The following is a 21,194-nucleotide window of genomic DNA, read 5'->3' as shown; positions in this document are numbered from 1 at the left end:
CTAATATCTGGTGAAAAATATACATACATATTTTGTAAAAATCTACTGCTTTTGCCCTTACAATGTCGACTAAATTTGAAATGGACCATAGTTGCAAAAAAAGCCTTCAGTAATTTTAGCATAACAATTCATTTATTTATTGATTTGCTGTTTTATTTGTAGAACTCCATTTTAATTTATTTATTAATTTTAAATCAAACACAGATTTTTTTAAATTAACTTAGTAGACTCAAAAAATCTGTGTTTGATTTAAAATTAATACATAAATAAAAAATCATCATCGAGTCAAATTGAAAATATATGCAAAATGTTTGAATAACCATTGAGAAAAAAAATATTGATTCCCAATTCTTACTAATATATATTTTAGTAAGAATTGGGTTCTTACTAAAATATATTTTTATATTTCATTAGATCAGGTTCGTTTGATCTGCTTTCTACGTCATAAGACCTGTATATTATTTACATGTTATGGACAAAGATTCTACTCCATCATTCTCCCTTTCACACTTCAGACATACCAACATTACAAATAGGTACTCATTTGGGTTTTTTCCAGGTGAACGCCCGCGATCCGACCAAATTCCAACACCAAGGGTTTGGAATGCTCCTGATGGAGGAAGCGGAAAGAATCGCCCGCGAGGAACACGGCTCGCAGAAGATGGCCGTCATATCGGGAGTCGGCACCAGAAATTACTATGCCAAGATCGGCTACCGGCTCGAGGGGCCCTACATGGTCAAGATGCTGGTCTGAGAATCTCAGATGTCTTTTAAATAAAAATATTTATAACCGAAAAAAGATGTTTTATTTCTAGTATTGTAAACTTCCATTTTTGCAGCCATCTGTATGTTTTTTCTAGTATTCTTATTTTGATTAAGAGTCAGTGCCATTCAAGTCTCTTAATGTCACTGCGACCGTATAGATACTCACACGTACCCATGCACATACGTACATACACATAAACATATAAAAATAAAATAGTAGAAGAACAGCAAGTTAACGGGGTCTTAATGATCTCATGTACTGGGTATAGATCGTGAACTGCATTTGTTTGTTTACACATGTACTCAACACATGTATGTGTTGTGTACTTACATGAATATGTCTGTATGTGAGTGTGTATTAGCTTTGTTATTTAAACTGTATATATTTTTATGTATTAATTAATTATTATAAAAATTGCACTGTATATAAAAAAAAAAGATAAATTGTGATGTATACTCAAGTTAAAATACACTCTCTAGCTCTCAACTTTTTAGATAAGCCTAGCTATCCGGGGTCTATTTTGATAACACAGGCGCTTTGGCGTAGTTGGGTCAACGCTCGACTGTGAAACTGGCATTGCGAATTTGATTCTCGCAATTTCCCGCAAATTGCAAAATAAATTCAAGATTCATTTTCAATTGGTCTGGGTATTTGTGATGTACTTTTACATTTGCCTTCCTTATTTTTACCATTCTACCTGCAGACAAGACTCTTAAAGTAGGGGCAATGCAGGTTATTCCATTAAAAAAAATCAAGCAGGAGTGAGAATCTTGGATCCTCGTGTTTGTTGATGTATTTTGCTCGAATGCAGCTCCAGGGTGACACACGTACATTGGATGTGTCTAAATATCTCATACACAGCTCTCATTTACCTATAAATTATGATTTTTTCCTAAATCATTTCACTTAATAATTGAACTTTGTTGAATTTCCCTCAGACCTGACCCTCCTCTTGTCCTGGATCCCAAAGAAATATATCACAAACACATTGGCCTTCTTCCCAACTACATGGGTCACATTCCCGGTGTCAAATTCAGGTAATAAAAAATAATTTTTCTAATAACCTCTTATTGCAATCTTGCAGTCAATTTTTAACTACATTATGTATGCTGCAAGTGAAATGGAAAATTGAGAAAAAATATTGTATTAATTGATATTTATAAAAAAACATGCCGCAGACACATTGCCTTAAAGTTAAACAATATTTAATTGAATTATGTGTTTACATAGGCATCTGGCATCATATTGATGGAGTGTTATATTGTTTGTTAGTTAAATGAAGGCAAGGTGGTCCAGTCCAAAGTGATATAAATACAGTTTGGGTGATGATGTAGATCTCTTTATAACCCCTATCCGCACCTAATGGTGCATAGGGCACTGCATCAAATTGACGCAGTGTTATCTTTGATCATTACTTACATGAAGGCTAGGTGATCACTCTTGCGCTTCAGGAACCAGTCCAGGGTAATAATAAATAAATATTACAGTGTTAAATCAGCAATATTTATTTTCACCTCCCCCCCTGGGAATCGAACCCGGGACCTCCAGCACGGTAGCTAAACACGATGACCATTACACCACGGAGGCGGACATGTAGATCTCTAGTAATTTCAAATTCATTCAAACCCTTATCCGCACCCCAATGGTGCATAGGGCACTGCATCATATAAACGCAGTGTTATCTTGATCGTTAACACATGAAGTAAAGGTGATCAGCCCTCCGCTTCCCGTACCAGTCCAAGGTAATATTGAATAAATGTAAGAGTAAAAGAATCACTTATATGTATTTATTTGACCCCCCCTGGGAATCGAACCCGAGACCTCCAGTATGGTAGCCTAGCGTGCTGACCATTACACTACGGAAGCGGACGAAATTTAGGCGGAAGTAATTTCAAAAGCATGCTAAAAACCATCATTGACCATTGCAGATATATATATTGATTCATGTTAATCTGTTGTAGAAAATTTTGTCCACAGGGTGGTCCTTCATAATATAGCTAAAAATATTGTTTTCCACGTATAATTACTATATTAACATATTAAGGATGGGTGTTTTTTACGTCTGCGGAGCGCTGGCGACGGGATTTGATACTTGTGTACATATATTGACTTTAACAAAGAGATTGGTAAATAATATTCATATAAAAACATTAATTAATTCCATCTTTTCTGACATTGAAATGAGGCCAGCACAGGAGGTAAAAATACCCTTCCTGTCATTAAGCATCAATCAGCCCAATGGGTAAAAATACCTTTCCTGTCCTTAGTGTGTTAATAACATCAATATTTTTTATTTACATATCTTATATCCTTCTTTTTTATTGATTTTCTTTCATAGTTTTTGTATCGTCCCTCTAAAATAAAAATAATAATTTTTCATGTTTCATAATTTACAGACAAGGAAAAACGTTCGGAAGTGACACCAAAGATGCTAAACGATGGTTCAGAGGTAATTTCCTTACATAAAAGAAGATGAAATGTCAACACACTTAAAAAGACAACTGATGAGTTGTTAGCGTAAATATCGGAACAAGGATCTCACAGTATCTTTAAGCCAAATACATTTAGACAAACCAAATTATAAATATGTATTAATTTTTATAGTTCCATAACCGTCATTTCATAAATAATCCTTATTTTTATAAATAAACAAACAATTATTGTAACAAAAATATATTTTATTGCTTCATTTTTCTGATGGTTTTTAGGTAAAACTCATACAAACTTTGATTTTAACCATTTCTCTACTGTCCTACGCAGTCCTGGATTTGATTCCTAGCAGGGTTCAAAATAAAATAACTGTTTTTTTTTCACATTAAGCATTCAGCTGAAACTGATTCTGCTTTTATAACCATGATAACTTGGCTGTCCAATATTTCATAAATTGTCTCTGGTGTATTTGCTTTTCTGCTAATTGATTCAAGATTGCAGTTTCACATTTATATTATCTGTTAAATTGAAATGGAAAGTTATGTGGTATTGCAAAAAATACATTTTAACCCTAATATTTGGTAAAAGTATTATTTATGTACTTTTTTTCAATACCTGACTAATATTCAATGAAGAATGTAACAGCCGTCGGTGTTTGTTAGTAAAAATACTTAAAGTTTATTTCACAACACCACAAGGTTTATTTCACAACACCAGCGCAATACAACTTTATGTATGATCTTCATTGGTCTCGATCCAGGGAAGAAGTGCGGGTTGCCAACGGCTGTTTTCTAGTACACGTGCTCCAGGCAACCTGGCGGGCATCCATTGGCTGACATCATTCCCCACTCCTTGACATCAATATTGCCATGTTACAAAGAAATCATTTTATTCTCTCAATGCATTGAAAATTAATAGCCATCAGACAAAATGTAAGTGTCGGGTTGTGGTACCGTGGTTAGTGTCGTGGACTCTTGAGTTAGAGTTTCTCGGTTCGAACCCACTCTACCACAATTTGATACCTATTTCTAATAATGAGTTGCTTAGGCTCACAGAAATAGTATGTAATTAAATTCACAGAATTAGTATGTAGTAAAGTATTTTTGTAAATAATAAAAACACAAATATTTATCTTACCATTAAAAAAAAAGATAGGACTATCTATCTAACAGCCGACTATCAAACGACAGGACAAAAATGTGTTTGAAGGGAATTTCTTTGCGTTCAAAATGAGTTTTACCTTTAAACTGACAATTCGTAAATGCATCATTACAAAAAATATTTATTTCTATTGGTTAAAATATAAATTTCTTTAATGATACTATATAAATACAATCTTATTTGTGATGGAATCCATGTGATTTTTTTCTGGAATCACATAACATATTTGAAACAATTTTCCACACATCACAGATGAGAGAAATTTAGAGTTTCTTAATATTGTTATGTAAATATGTACTCCCTTCTTTATTTAAGTTACAATTTGCTATTGCTTGTATTAGCGCTCCAGTTGTGAAGGATGTCAGCAGCTTTCTGAAGATTTTCATCTTTCTGCAATCAAAACAAACAAAATTAGTTTTTTTTTTATTACTAAACATCCGCGACTGGACCGGGATGAAAGGAATGCAGGAGATGTTCCGGACGGCGCAGGATCACGAAGCCTTTGCCATAGTGATCGCCAACGTTGGGGGACCTAACAAGGCACACAAAAAAGAAGAAACACTTCTAAAACATTAACCTCTCCGGGAGTACAAAAATTGATGTCCGACTTTCTCTGGGGAGTGGGTTCTTTTCACATGAAAAAAAATATATTTTTCATCAAATCGATGTATTATGAAGATAGAAATTATGCTAAATAACACCTATTCGAAATATTTTTCAATTATGACTAAATTACTCACAAATATCCACAGATGTCATTGCTATACAAGTTACATCATACTAACTGACATATGGACTTCGACGTTCATTAACGTCGATACTCCTTTAAGGAAAATTCGCACTGACGTTTATTTACGTCCATACTCCCGGACAGGTTAATAGATTTTAGGATATTAGATTTGACAAAGCGTTAGTGACAGTCATAAGTGTGACCTTCTTGTATCCAAATTCGTATCCACTATGAATTATTAAAAAAATTGTTCACCTTAATAAAACAGTAACGGACATAATCCTCGGCCAGATGTTTGTGTTCCTTGTTGTAGAAAGCAGTTGGAGGGATTCCTTGCAAACCAACTTTCTTTGTCATGTACTTCGTAAAGCGGTAATCCATGTATTCATCGGTCTCTGTTGTCAGATCCACTTTATCCGCTACAGAAAAAAACAAACAACTATAGTAATAGGATCACAAAAATCTGATGTTTCCATACATAAACAGTATCTTTAACAGAGGTGGTACTAAATATCGCTCACTCCTTTCAAGAACGTCATAAATCAAAAATTGACAATTTTCAGTTGTGCATGTTTTCGGAATGCCCAGAAAATGTACTATATTTATATACTATATTTATATAGCAAAAGAGTCATATTTTAAACTGAATATTTACCTGCTACAGGGCAGAAAAAGTGATGTTTTTGCATTTTGAAGAAAGGGTATTGTTCAATTATTTCTTTTAAATAAACTAAATTTTTTTCAAATGGCGAAAAAACCTTCAGGGTTTACTTAAAAAGATATGTTGCACAGTAAAAAGTTCAATAAGTGGCTTGATATTGATTATATTTTTGTATTATATTTTTAAACTTTAAAAACTTTCTCCTGAAAAATCAAGTTTTTTGATTTATGACGTTCTTGAAAGGACTGAGCGATATGATAAAAAAAAGTGAAAGACATTGGCACTATAAACCAAGCTAGGACACAAAATGCCGAACCCTCTTCTAGTGGAACGGAAGGCCTGTTGACGGCAGTCAACAGTCCGGCTTCTCCTGAGGAGTTTTACGTGGTTTCCTCCCAGCAATGAGCAAATGCTGAGAAGTTCCTGATTGGCCCACACTATGTTTATTCTCATTTGGCATTTGACTGGCGTAAGTGATCATAATATACACTTCTGTAATTTTAAACAGTCGAACTTTGTTATAAGAGAGTTTAAAGGTGGGGACTGACCGGAGTATTTCGTCGTAACGTTACATTTGCGGAGAGCATCCGAACATCGCATGGAGTACCCGAAACGAGCTCGGCTCGCTGTACTGACAATGCGAATGCTCGCAACAGAACGTGTTACGTTACGACGAAATAACTCCGGTCAGTCCCCACCATAAGGGATGGGGACATTTTTTCTTATAAAGAGGTCTCTCTTATATTCATGCATTCTTTTACAGAGAGGTAGACTTAAGCCAGCACTCTTTTGAAGAGGTCAGTCTTATGTTCAGGCTTCTTATGTCCATTTTTAATTAATGTTTTACTTAGCAAATACCACTATTAATAAATCTACTGTGACACGTTAATGAAATTCTTATATCCAGGCTGGACTGTATATCACATAAATACTCACTCAGTTTAGACCAGTCAGCTATCATGAAGTAGCCTCCTTCCGGTATTGTGGGGTTCATCCCGACATCCGACAGGAACTTGGCCATGAAGTCTCTCTTGGACTCCAGTTCTGCGGGCAGAGAGTTAAAGTAACACTCCGGCGTTCCCAGACGGTCAAACTCAATCTCAAATCCACGCGCCACGGCTTCCTACAAAGAAAAAAAATATTGCTTTATATTATGAGATAAAATTTAAAATAGTATTATTTTGTGGCACATGTCAGGGACAATTTGCATTAGCACATAATACTCATACATTTTGTTAGAAAAAAACTTTGCATCCAGACTTTTCCGTAAGTCATAATAAATACGAGTCTGCATGCAAATATATTTTTTGTAATTTTTCTTAAAAAAAAATTTATTGTGTTCTTATAAGATGCAAGAACTCCCGCGTCAAGTCAAAATAAATAATTTTTGATACATCATAATAATTAAAATATATTTTTAATTAATGTTTTACTTAGTAAATACCACTATTTCTTCAAATCTACTGTGACTCGTGTTTCGATGCATTCCGCAACCTTTTTAAACACCGTATTTGAACACCGTGTTTAAAAATTATGCGGAATGCATCGAAACACGTGTCACAGTAGATTTTAAGAAATAGTGATATTTACTAAATAAAACGTTAATTAAAAATGGATAGATTTTACCACAAAGTGACTGCCGAATCAATTAATGAAATAATTCAAATATAATTAGCACCAATAGGTTTTCAGGGGTTTTTTAGATTAACAGTGAATGTGTACATAGTAAGTAGAACGCTAAGCATTTTATGAACCGATATGGTCAAAAATCGAGAGTAGGAAAACAGTTTCTGACTGATGTCAAAGTCCAAAAGGTGTCCTATCTGGGATATGTGCTTAGAGGAGAGAAGTACGAGCTATTGCACCTAATCATAAAAGGCAAAATAGAAAGTCGACAAAGTGTGGACAGAAGACAGATCTTCTGGCTCCAGAATATACGAGATTGGACGGAAATCAGAACTGTCGAGGCGCTGTTTAGAGCTGCCCAAGACAAGGATAATTAATCTCAAGTAGAGATAGTCGGCATCGGAGCGACCTGACATGACACAGACGGAAGAAAGAAAATAAATGTGTTAACGCGTCTTTTATATACTGTTGGTAGAGAGCGGGAGACGCTTATAGGCATTCTGTTTGCTTACTTTTGGTAGAGCGCGAGAGATGCCAAAAAACATTGTACAGATCCAAATTGGGTGTGCGGTTACTTGTGATTAGTATACTGAGGGTCGGCTCAGCAGACTGTCTAAACTGTGAGTATGATTTTTTATTTTTTTTTATTTCGTAAGTTAGCTTATATTACATAATATAAACTATTTTATACACTTAATTTACTACATCTACATATATATATTTACATTTCCTTAGAGTACACAAAACATTTATTTTTAAATTCTTTCAGACTCTTTTCATTCTTCATACATTCAGGCATCTCATCATACATTTTCAAACCCTTATACATTAACCGGATCCACGCGGCTCGCATAACTGTATGTGTTTTAACAAAACATGCCCCATACGCGGCTGACATAACCGTTTGTGTTTTTACTTTACTCCAAGTTTCGAACCTCAGTTCAACTTGGAGGGATTTTTTCATGGTGTGGAACTTTGGATAAAATAATACGTCAATCCTTGGCCTTATGACATCTGTTGAAATATCTGACTAATAATTTGTAACATCACAAGGATAAATAAAAGAACAGATCCCTGATTTTTCTTGTGGTCGGTAATTAGTCCGCGCCATAATCATGCCCTATATCTGTCTCACTCTCAACGCTACGCATCGCCAGTGGGTAAGAGTGACACATGATGCGTGCTTTGATTTATTTATGTTACGATCTAATTTGTTTATATTACGATAAATTTCAAGAATAATGTGACACACGTGTATTATAGAGTACCAAAAAGGCACAATGAATCCCATTGAACGTTTTTGTTTAGGAAAATAAATCGTTTCTCAACTAAATACATGATAAAAGTAATCATTTAAAAAACGGCAAAATACCGCTGCGCACGGGCGTCTCTTAAGAAAAAAGTTAACGCGATTAAAAGGTTAAACAATTTTGCGACTCTGTTTTTTTCATAAATGGCAGTCTTATTTTATCCTTTTTTCTAGTTAAATGTTTATGACAATTTTTATTTAAAACTATTTTATCCTTAAAATATTTTGGTAATTTATCGTTAAAAAAATTATGCATAAATATGTCAGGGTTGATGAAAAAACCGCCCGTAAACGATATGTTAATGTTACCTGAATAGTAGTATTGCAAGTGTAGACGCAATTCTGGTGGACCACTTGAAGGTTCCTCATGAGATTGGCCGGGCCGTATGCCCATCCTGTTTTCCATCCCGTGGCTGAGAAGGTCTTGCCAGCGGACCCGATGGTGATGGTTCTCTCCCACATGCCCGGTAGAGTTGCTGTAAAACATTAAGGTTGTAAATCCACAAAAAAAAACTGTGAAATCACGTCCACAATTCATTGATGACATCACAGTTGGTTTATGTCATTTGTGAATACGTTGACTGCTAATAAGATTATCATAAATTTTTTTTGTATTTAATGGTTTTATTTCATTTTGTTTTAATGGTTGAAAACTGTTTCGTTTGGATATAATTGTATGGCAAATTATCGAGTGTGTAAAATGCAGTGCCCTATGCACCAAATGGTGATGATATATAATAATTAACATATCGCTCACTCCTTTCAAGAACGTCATAAATCAAAAAACTTGATTTTTCAGGAGAACGTTTTTAAAGTTCAAACATAAAATACAATGAATGAAAAATAAATATCAAGCCACTTATTTAACTATTTACTGTGCAACAGATCTTTTTAGGTAAAACCTGAATATTTTTTCTCCATTTGAAAAATATTTAGTATATTTTAAAAAATAATTAAACAATACCTTTTCTTCAAAATGCAAAAATAACACTTTCTGCCCTGTAGCGGGTAAATATTAAGTTAAAAATATGCCGCTTTTGCTGGGATATAGTACATTTTCTGGGCATTACGAAAACATGCACAACTCAAAATTGACGATTTTTGATTTATGACGTTCTTGAAAGGAGTGAGCGATATGTTAATAATTAACATATTGACTTTTAGTATATCCACAACCTTTGAATGCCCCTCTTTAGTTAAAGTCTATATAATGTGTATGTGCGTATACTTGTGTATATGTATGTATGTATGAATTGAATGGAATTGAATTGAATGTATATGATCCACATTTTATAGCTACATTAAAGGTAATGCTTTGGCATTAACTTTGTGAAATAACATATATATTATTTCGAGAAATAAAAATACTTTGTGTTTTGATCCACTCACATTTTTATTAACCAACTAGTTTCGGCAACAACCTGTTGCCCTCTTCAGGGTTTAATTTATTAATTTAATTTACTATAAGTATTTTTATTTCTCAAAATAATATATCAATATGATCCACAAAGTTAATGCTTTCAATATTCAAAAAAAAAAAAACATAGATTATGTATTAAAAAAACCTTTATTTTGTAATTACCTGTCAGAAACATCTGTAGTTTTCGAAACTAGTCGTGTAAAATACTATAAAACTCAATAAGTGGTCTAATACAAATGTTACATTTTTAATAATCATGTAATTTATTTTACATTTTTCCTAATTTCTTTAATTAATTATTGTTATTATTTTTTATTCTCTTTTCTCTATCCCCTTTTATATCCTTTTATTATTATTAAAACGTATTTTGTTTGTAAGAGCCAAAATCACTAGCAAATAAGTGTAACTTATAGAAAAAAAAGCCTGACTTACCTATCCTAATATGCTTGAAGGGCTTATACACCAGCCACTCGTATACCTCGTCGGCTATGCAGAGAACGTTGTGCTTCTTGCAGAGTCCGGCAATGAACTCCAGCTCATCCTGCCGGAACACTTTCCCCAACGGGTTGTTTGGTGTGTTGAGAATAATAGCTTTGGTCTTATCATTGAACATCGCCTCCAGTTCCTTCTTATCCAACACCCAGTCTGACGACATTATTTTCCCTTCAGTTTTTTTCTGTGGAAAAAATATTAAAATTGGTTATTTGTTCCTTAATATACTTCGGTTGAGAAAGGAAATTTCTACCCGTTTGGTCGATTGATGCTTAAGGACAAGAAGGGTATTTTTACCTTCTGCGCCGCCCTCATTTCAAAGGCAAAAAAGAAGGAATTATCCAATGTTTTTATATGAATACATATTATATACCAATCTCTTTATTAAGGTCTTAACTATACCGACTTGATCGAAAAGTTCCCGGAATCACCACCATGTGGCGTTCTGTCACCTGATTTGAATTCTCTTTTTTTAGATTGCCACGTCTGTCATTGGCATTACGTGAAAATTTCAGCTTGATAGCTTGACATTTGTAAAAGTGACGCCCTGTAGAGTATGTACATCTAGGATTGTGCGTGTTTTAGATTTTTTACTGTTTTATTGATCTGTTTGTATTCTGCAGTTCACAAATCCCACACTCCTTTCGACAACATCATATATCAAAAAACTTGATTTTTCAGGAGATTGTTTTTAAAGTTTAAGAATATAATAAAATGTATTAAAAATAAATATCAAGCCACTCTTTGAACTTTTTAGTATGCAACAGATCTTTTTAGGTAAAACCTGAAGGTTTTTTTCTCCATTTGAAAAATATTTACTACATTTAAAAAAATAATTAAACAGTACCATTTCTTCAAAATACAAAAAAAACACTTTCTGCCCTGTAGCGGGTAAATATTAAGTTAAACATATGCCGCTTTTGCTGGAATAAAGTACATTTTATGGGCATTCTGAAAAATGCACAACTGAAAATTGACGATTTTTGATATATGACGTTGTTGAAAGGAGTGAGCGAAATGTCTAATATGATGGACGGACAACGTCATTTGCAAAATTTACAACATTTAATAGGGTTAATAATTTTGCGCTAGCCCTGTATTCGATTATTGTAATCGATCCAAGTTACCCAGATGGATTGTTATTATTTTTCAAAAGATTGTGAATACTATTCTTCTCAAAATATAATGCCCAGTGCGAATGCCCAGAAAATGTACTATATCCCAGCAAAAGCAGATTATTTTTAACTTAATATTGACCCGCTACAGGGTAGAAAGTGTTGTTTTTGCATTTTGAAGAAAGGGTTTTGTTTAATTATTTTTTTAAGTATACTAAATATTTTTTAAATGGTGAAAAAACCTTTAGGTTTTACCTAAAAAGATTTGCTGCACAGTAAAAAGTTCAATACAACTTTATAATATTCTTAAACTTTAAAAACGATCTCCTGAATAATCAAGTTTTCTGATATGTGACGTTGTTGAAAGTAATGAGCGATATCAGCATATATGGTGCGCTTGATGTTATTTCTTTTTTTATAATCAAAATGATAAGATTGTGGTTTGTAGTATTATTTTAGAATGATCTTAATTTATACCACAAGCAGATAAAGAAGTTTAACAACATCCTATCAAAGTAATTGTAATCAGTATTGATGTGAAATCTTCAATTCGAGTGACAAGTTAATGACAGGCACAAAATTATGAAAAAAACATTTTTTTCATTTTTTGAGGAAAAAATGTTGAATGAGATTCCACATTGGTAAGGGTCAATAAAAGGAAATCAATAAAATCAAATTTTTGTACATATTTTGTCCATTTTGAACATATTTTGTCCATTCCAAACGGAATGGACCAAGCTCCTAACAAGCTTCATCTTGGTGTTGTTACTCACACTGGTCTTTCTAGACATGGCAATTTTGATGATGGCGATACGACGTCTGATCTCTCCTTCACAAGTTCCTTCATTACTGATTTGAGATCCAAGGAACTGAATTCATTATAACTGAATTCATTATTCATTATATTCATATAAAAATATTAAATAATTCCTTATTTTTTGATTTTGAAAAGAGGCCAGCGCAGAAGGTAAAAATACCCTTCCTGTCCTTAAGCATCAATCGACCAAACGGGTAGAAATATCTTTCCCGTCCTTAATGTGAAGGTATTTTTTCAAAGATTTTTAAATTTTCTCAAATGGAGATGTTTGAATAACTCTATAGAAATTAATATTGTATTTAGATAAATCACAAATGACTCACCAATCGGAGAGGTATGAATTTGGGAGTTCCTCCGGCCATACGAACCATCGGGTCATAGCAATCAAAGAAGGGCTCAATAATGATGACTTCATCACCTTTGTCTATGTGACCTGAGAGACAAAATTCGTAAAAATGTAAATAAAAATCGAAAAGAAAAAAGAACAACTATGATTATTTCTGTTACATGCACATTAGAGCCTGGGCCAATTATTACATATACACATCTTCATCTCACTGTACCACTCCATGCTGAAGGTTGGAAATTATGCTGAACCTCCTCACAATATCATACATCTAAGTGCTAAAGTGTAACCATTCTGCAAAACCGCAAATACTTATTTTTTACAAAGTAAAATTTATTTTTTATACAAGTAAGATTACGGTCCGCCTCCGTAGTGTAATGGTCAGCACGCTCGGCTACCGTACTGGAGGTTCTGGGTTGGATTCCCAGGGAGGGGGCGGGTCAAATAAATTGAGTGACGTTTTCACTCTAATATATATTTATTCAATACTACCCTGGACTGGTACCTGAAACGGAGGGCTAATCACCTTTCTTTTATGCGTTACCAATCATGATAACACTGTGTTTATATGATGCAGTATCCTTTGCACCATTGGGGTGCAGATAAGGGTTTCAAGAATGAAGGAAAATTACAATTACTCTGAAGATTCATAACTTACCTAAAATGGTAGAAAACAAAGCTTCATAAGCTCCGGAAGTGACCAGCACTTCTGTCTGGGAATTAAGTTGTCTATTCAGAAGTTTGGAGTACAGTTTTGCTATCGCATTAACCAACCGTGGATGCCCCTGATAAAAGAAATAATAATTTAAAGGTGGTATAAGTACACAATACAGAAAAACAGATCTTTATCTTCTCCTTCTTTAGCTAGGAATGTGTCCTGTTGTTCTCAGAACGATTTTATAAGTGATTTTTTCACTCTAATATTTATTTGATATAACCCTGGATTGGTACCTAAAGTGGTGGGCTCATCACCTTTCCTTCATGTGACAAGATAACACCGAGTTTATATGATGCAGGGTCCTATGCACCATTGGGATGCGGATAAGGGTTTGAAGAAGGAGAAGTATTTTATTCGCAACATTTTGAGTGTGTCCAAATACTTTTTCACAAATCTGAGTTTTCTCATTTTTTTTAAAAAATATATAACTGGTCAAATTTTTTGCTGCATAATGCACTGTGTTTATATGATGCAGTACCCTATGCACCATCGGGTGCGGATAAGGGTTAAAAAAAATATGTATTGTCACAAAAAAAGTGAATAATTAACTTACAAACCCTCTAGTGTACTGGTACATGAGTACATCTGGTCCGGTAGCAATGTCTACCAAAGCCTGCCCCATGTACTCCGGGATGGCAAAGTCGGGAAAACCTTGTCCCAGATTCAAGGGCTTGTGCTCCAAAGCCAGCTGGATATACTCCACCCTAGAAATAAACAAAAAAATTAAAAATAATAACAATTATAAATAAAATTATACGAAAAATAAATCCTAATAAGAGATAATCCAGATGTGCTATTTGAGTTGTAGATATAATGGCCAGATGGCAGCACCCTTGCAAAGTGAAGTTCTCTGTGCTCAGCTCACAACAGCGGCAAGATATCTTTAATTCTACATCATCATACTTAGAACAATTGAAAATATCATGGGAGTTATGTGTAGCAATTTATACAGACGGTGGTACATCAATGGTAGGTTCATTGAAAGGATTTGTAACCCTTGATTTGTGAACCTTGGCTTAGCAATTTGGAAGAAGAAATGAGAGTAGCTATATCAAATATTAGACCTAAATCGCTGAAATTTGTAAAAGCTAACAATCTCAGGTGACATTTAATAATTTTTGCCGCAAAAAGTTTCATTGAAGTATTTACGTTTTTATGTATTTTTTTAAATGAATGTATTTTTTTTACTTGTTTGTAATAAAATTATCAGTTTTATTTTTAATACAAGCTTTCTTTGTATGTTTTTTGGATCTTTAGTTTTGGGGTACTGCGAATTTTCCTTACAACTAAAGTGCTCCCTGACTTAAAAAAAGTACAGAACCACTGCTATAATGTAACAATTTAATCATAAGGTTAGGAGGTCATGCATTATGGTAATGTAATAAATGGGTGAAGATACCAATTTTACATCAACATTGATAAGAATTATGAAATAATGAATGAAATTTAGAATTACAAGTCACATTTATTTTTTGTTGTAAAAATTAAAGTTCAGTTCAGAATTCAAAACTTTTTGAGATAATTGAATAAAATAATACTGTATATATATCGCTCACTCCTTTCAACAACGTCATATATCAAAAATCGTAAATTTTCAGTTATGGATGTTTTCGGAATGCCCAGAAAAAGTACTATATCCCAGCAAAAGAGGCATATTTTTAACTTAATATTTACCCGCTACAGGGCAGAAAGTGTTGTTTCTGCATTTTGAAGAAAAGGTATTGTTTAATTATTTTTTAAATAAACTAAATATTTTTCAAATGCATAAAAAAAAATTCAGGTTTTACCTAAAAAGATCTGTTGCACAGTAAAAAGTTCAATAAGTGGCTTGGTATTTATTTTTAATACATTTTATTATACCTTTAAACATTAAAAACGATCTCCTGAAAAAGCAAGTTTTTTTGATATATGACGTTATTGAAAGGAGTGAGCGATATGCCAATTTTTGAGAAAAAAAATGGAAATTTTAATGTTATCATATACACAAATATTTCCAATACGGTTTGGTCCCGTAGTAAAATGAGACCTATTGGAGCCATAGTAATATTATAAACATTTTAGAGTAAAATAATAGAATTTTAAAAATTTTATTCAGTAAAGTTATCACTCAAATCAGCCAATTATATATAGGTCATAATCCCTATAAATACCCAGATTTCCATGTTACCATCTCAATAATCTTCATCAATGTTAATATAATTATTTAAAAAATATACCTAAGATTAATTTCTAAAAATTTAAATATTTTTTTTCTTCAAAAGTGTCCTGTTTCTTGTGGTTCCAATGTATAAAAGAATGTGACAAAGAAAGGCAACGACCTTAACAAAATGTATGCATATACGTGAGATGATAATTTTGTTAAAACAAATATTTGTATAATTTAAAAAACCAGACAAAATTATGCAATCTTCAAGCAAGTCTATAAATTCATATCTCAACAATTAATCATTTCGCACGCTACATATAAGAATAAAAAAATGCAGACTATTCTGTGACAGTCTTTCTTCTATAGTTCTATACGTAGCTTATCTATAATACTGTCCTTTAAATGTCATATGATGTTGCAGAAATTCACCTACAGATGGAGCATTTTAGCGTTTTCATACTTTATGTATTGGTTTTGCTATATATTTTTTGAAAATTGCAAATTCAAAACAAAAAAGCCCTCGCGAAAGACGTGGTGAGAGTAGAAAAGGGTTTTTTTATATATTTTTTTATTGGAAAACCAACAGAATATTTCGACAAAAATAACATAATATGATAAAATGCAAAAAAAATAACAATTCCAATTATAGGTTTCCACCAAGTAATCTAAAAATAAAACAATGTAAATAAACTGCCATAGAAGTATAATTACATAGAACATCAACTGGTCAAATAAACATCAACAATATTTCTTTTAAACGTATTAAAAGAAACATTATTGATGTCTATTTCATTAAGCATTTCATAACACATATCGCAGGCTCGATATAAAAATGAATTTTGGTAGGACTTGGTGTGCATTTTAGGGATTTAAATAAGTTTTTGTTTCTGGTCTGTGCTCCCGGGACTCTAAAATTGATGAGTGATAAAAGCTCTGGGCAATCTACATAATTATTTAAAATTTTATATCTTACTGATACATCTCCCCCATGGCCCGTAATCTAGTGGTTAGCGCATTTGACTACCATGGTGGAGGTCCCGGGTTCGATTCCCAGGGAGGGGGTCAAAATAAATATAAGTGTTCTTTTTGCTCTAATATTTTTTAATTATCACTAATACTAAATCAATGATATAACCAAGACAGACAGTATAAATTAATGATAAAACTGGGTTTCGCTAACGCTTACACATACAGCTTGGCTAGACTTGCTAAAAAGCGATATTATATCTGAGTTGATGTAATATAAAAGGCCGTTACAACTGAGTTCCACTATAGTAAGATTTCATTAAGATGCGATAGAAATCCACAATATTGAATGTCTTCGAATCATTGTTGATAAATTCTGTGTTGTACCCCCTTTATGAGATTTAAAAAAAAAATTAAACTGGGTTTGATTGATATTTCAGCATAGATGGAGAAATGTATAGAGATGAGAATATGGAAATCCGGGTATATACAGGAGTAATGACTCAATCAGACTTCCATAACCTCATACTAATGTAATTCATCCAATTCATTAATTGATTCGGGAGTCACTTTTTGGTAAAATCTATCCATTTTTAACTAAATTTTTGCTCAGTAAATACCACTATTTATTAAAATCTATTGTGACACATCGCTCACTCCTTTCAAGAACGTCATAAATAAAAAATTTTCAATTTTCAGTTTTGCATGTTTTTGGAATGCCCAGAAAATGTACTATATCCCAGCAAAAGCGGCATATTTTTAAATTAATATTTACCCGCTACAGAGCAGAAAATGTTGTTTTTGCATTTTGAAGAAAAGGTAATGTTTAATTATTTTTTTTAAATAAACTAACTATTTTTCAAATGGAGAAAAAACCTTCAGGTTTTACCTAAAAAATTTTGTTGCACAGTAAAAAGTTCAATAAGTGGCTTGATATTTATTTTTGATACATTGTGTTATATTTTTAAACTTTAAAAACGTTCTCCTGAAAAATCAAGTTTTTTTATTTATGACGTTCTTGAAAGGAATGAGCGACATGTTTCCATGCATTCCACATCATTTTCAAACGCTGTATTGTTTGAAAATTATGCGGAATGCATCAAAACACCTGTCACAATGGATTTTAAGAAATAGTGGTATTTACTAAGTAAAACTTAAACTAAACAGTATTCATGCATGCATAGAAATCATTTAAATCTTGGTAATCAGAAATGTTTAATACTTTTTGCATTTCGCTCGAGATATTTGACATAAATTACTCAGGATTACGAACATATGTAAATATAGTAATGTCTGTCTTACATTTGTTTTTTTAAATATTACTGAACCAGATAAAAGCAGAATAGAAGATATCAGTGTAAGTTCAAATATCATTCTAATGCCAGATGACTTAAATGACAAGAATAATATACATATAATGTAGACAGTAACAAGAAATTAATTAAATGTTTTTTTTCTTAACTAACTAACCATCATGCCGTTTCTCCGCGTTTCTAATGCCAGATGACTTAAATGACAAGAATAATATACATATAATGTAGACAGTAACAAGAAATTAATTAAATGTTTTTTTTCTTAACTAACTAACCATCATGCCGTTTCTCCGCGTTTCTAATGCCAGATGACTTAAATGACAAGAATAATATACATATAATGTAGACAGTAACAAGAAATTAATTAAATGTTTTTTTTCTTAACTAACTAACCATCATGCCGTTTCTCCGCGTTTCTAATGCCAGATGACTTAAATGACAAGAATAATATACATATAATGTAGACAGGAACAAGAAATTAATTAAATGTTTTTTTTCTTAACTAACTAACCATCATGCCGTTTCTCCGCGTTTCTAATGCCAGATGACTTAAATGACAAGAATAATATACATATAATGTAGACAGTAACAAGAAATTAATTAAATGTTTTTTTTCTTAACTAACTAACCATCATGCCGTTTCTCCGCGTTTCTAATGCCAGATGACTTAAATGACAAGAATAATATACATATAATGTAGACAGTAACAAGAAATTAATTAAATGTTTTTTTTCTTAACTAACTAACCATCATTCCGTTTCTCCGCGTTCCTAATGCCAGATGACTTAAATGACAAGAATAATATACATATAATGTAGATAGTAACAAGAAATTAAATTTAAAAATTTTTTCTTTCTTAACTAACTAACCATCATGCCGTTTCTCCGCAGGGGTAGGCAGAGAGAATAGAACGCCATATCACCCGTATTTGCAAACATTCTTCGCCATACATACCCGCTGATTATTTCTACTCCTGGCCCGGCCGCTTTCATTTCATGCAGTATTTGACATACCTAATTGTGCCAAGTTTTCCTTGGTCTTCCTATGCTTCATTAATTTCTTTTACCGTTCCTTCCTCACTCATACGTTCCACATGTCCTAACCATCTCAACACACCTTTCTTAATTTTATCGATAATGCTTATCTCAGACTTTCATTCTTTGTTTTTTTTTTTAATAAAGATAAATATTTGTGTTTTTATTATTTACACAAATATTTCAATTTCATACTATTTCTGTGAGCCTAAGCGGCTCATTATTAGAAATAGGTATCAAGGTGTGGTAGAGTGGGTTCGAACCGAGAAACTCTGGTTTAAGAGTCCGCGACACTAACCACGGGACCACAACCCGTCACTTTTTTTACCATTTAAAAATGTATTGTACATTGTTTTGCCGCACATTCGTCTGAGGGATCGCATTTCTACTGCATTAAGTCGGCTTTTTAACCCCTATTTGTACCAAATGGTGCATGGACCACTGTATCGCTAGAATATTATGTTATTTTGATGGTAATTACGTTAAGGCAAGGGACTAGTACCTGAAGCACAGTTTCCTGTTTTAACTTTGATGTTTGTCCTTAACTTACTGTCCGTAACTTAATGTTTGTCCTGTCCAGAGTAATATTAAATTAATAAACAGGAATACTTTATTTCTCAATCTCAAAAAAAGCCAGTCAGATTTTAATCAAAATACAAAAAAAAACTAATAATCAAATTCAGATTTTAAGCTTTTCAAATGAAAATGAAAATTTATTTTGTATAATAAAAGCATTGTTAACTTTGTGGTGTGGTAATATAACACACTCTCCTTATCATTCATCGTTCACTTTATGTAATACCACTTAAAAAAACACTACTTTGTGACTACCGGTTTCGAAATCATTCCATCATGATTTCAAGTCCACTTTTAAAAATATTCCCATTGTGATTAGATAGGAAGAATATTTTGGGCATTTGCAGGGCTTATGACCGTCATAGGCTGGTTTAAGTGATCACTTTACACATGTGTAACATTCACCAATTCCACCCATGATTAACATAACCATTTATTTTTGTTCTCAAAATGGGACATCTATCAATTTTTACGTAATAGTATGCATTTTCAAGAAAACATTTTTTTTCATAGTTTTTATGTACTAATTAAAAGAAAAGGAATGTTGATAAAGAAAGAAAGAGGAACAAATAATATAAACATAAAAAAATTATCTAAAAACGGGACGGTCCCGTTCAAAACGGGACGTATGGTCACTTTACCCATGATTGACAACCACACTACTCTGCCACAAGTTTTGTTTCCATGATTTTTATAAAATCTTAAATGTGTGTTGATAATAAAAGTATAAAAATAATTAGTTATAAATATCTAAAAAAAACATGTTTTTGCCTAGAATTTTCACTCATGAATTACATGCAATTATAGTTACTTTAAACATAAAAAGTAAATCCACTCACGAGTAGGCAAAGGCTATGAAACTTAAAAAGTTGAAGCCCGAGTAGGGTCATGATAAGCGGTGTTGCATAAGCCGTAGCTAGATTACAGAATCACTTGGACGTTAGGTAATTCAAACAACAACTTCGTTGAACAACAAACTAGACAAAAATATCGAAATCTTTTAGTACACAACCATGATACACGATTTACACATGAGGGTTTGATAGTCCCAAGAATTAACAATAAATATGGGAGTCAAACACTACAATATATCGTTCCGAACATTTTAAATTTGTTGCCAACGGATGTTAGAGGTCAAAATAAAATATGGAACAAAGGCAAAATAAAGGAATGGGTAAATGATCGAGAGTTAATTTTATGAAAATTTTGAAATGTTTATATTCTTAATTTTTCTCTCTTTATTGTGTGTATATGGTTAAAATCGTTAAAAACTAAAAAAATGTATTAAAAAAGAACTCCACTGACAAGACACGCAAGGTGGCTTGGTGGGTCTCTGCAAAAAAAAAGTTCTAAATATGTAAAATTGTGATTTATTTAAATGTGTACAATTTATGTTTATAAAAAAAAAAATGTAAAAAATAATTAGTCATAAATATTTTAAACTCACCAGACGCTTTTTTCCCCGCCTCCATATCGTTCGGGCAAAGCAAACTTGTCACCGCTCATCCTGCAAGCCGTAACACTCAGAGGTCTCGAGAGACTTGACCAAACTCCGATCGAGACTGAAC

General features: G+C 32.7%; 3 protein-coding genes across 3 annotated transcripts in view; 2 read left to right on the top strand and 1 right to left on the bottom strand.

The window, feature by feature from the left end:
• The window catches only part of Elp3 (elongator complex protein 3), a 7,478-nt gene extending 6,679 nt beyond the window's left edge, over positions 1–799 (top strand). The window contains exon 7 of the mRNA XM_088260639.1: positions 560–799. Within this exon, the coding sequence (XP_088116765.1) occupies positions 560–754 (195 nt within the window). The 3' untranslated portion in view covers positions 755–799. The remainder of the gene's footprint in view (positions 1–559) is intronic.
• LOC148309107 (CIMIP2 protein CG18335-like) overlaps positions 1–3,438 on the top strand; it is a 22,872-nt gene extending 19,434 nt beyond the window's left edge. Inside the window, exons 7-8 of the mRNA XM_088260641.1 lie at positions 1,705–1,803; positions 3,163–3,438. Of these exons, the coding sequence (XP_088116767.1) occupies positions 1,705–1,803; positions 3,163–3,232 (169 nt within the window). The 3' untranslated portion in view covers positions 3,233–3,438. The remainder of the gene's footprint in view (positions 1–1,704; positions 1,804–3,162) is intronic.
• On the bottom strand, positions 3,422–21,194 carry Kyat (Kynurenine aminotransferase). Its single transcript, XM_088260640.1, has 9 exons — positions 21,074–21,194; positions 14,145–14,295; positions 13,532–13,658; positions 12,851–12,960; positions 10,536–10,779; positions 8,993–9,159; positions 6,685–6,871; positions 5,343–5,506; positions 3,422–4,747 (listed from the first exon to the last, which is right to left on the bottom strand). The coding sequence occupies exons 1-9, from the start codon at positions 21,130–21,132 to the stop codon at positions 4,673–4,675; spliced, it is 1,284 nt and encodes a 427-aa protein (XP_088116766.1). The 5' UTR covers positions 21,133–21,194; the 3' UTR covers positions 3,422–4,672.

Source organism: Brachycentrus maculatus, unplaced genomic scaffold (assembly GCF_059751285.1).
Source record: "Brachycentrus maculatus isolate JH-2025_06_01 unplaced genomic scaffold, ASM5975128v1 h1tg000139l, whole genome shotgun sequence".
Lineage (NCBI taxonomy): Eukaryota > Metazoa > Arthropoda > Insecta > Trichoptera > Brachycentridae > Brachycentrus > Brachycentrus maculatus.
This window is presented reverse-complemented; position numbering and strand designations above follow the sequence as displayed.

Coding starts and splice junctions, on each gene's coding strand:
- Kyat (XM_088260640.1), bottom strand. CDS start 21,132: ATGAGCGGTGACAAGTTTGCTTTGCCCGAACGATATGGAGGCGGGGAA. Junction 12,961..13,531: donor TTTGTTTTCTACCATTTTAG/GTAAGTTATGAA, acceptor TTTGTCTCTCAG/GTCACATAGACAAAGGTGAT. Junction 6,872..8,992: donor CTTGCAATACTACTATTCAG/GTAACATTAACA, acceptor TTTTCTTTGTAG/GAAGCCGTGGCGCGTGGATT.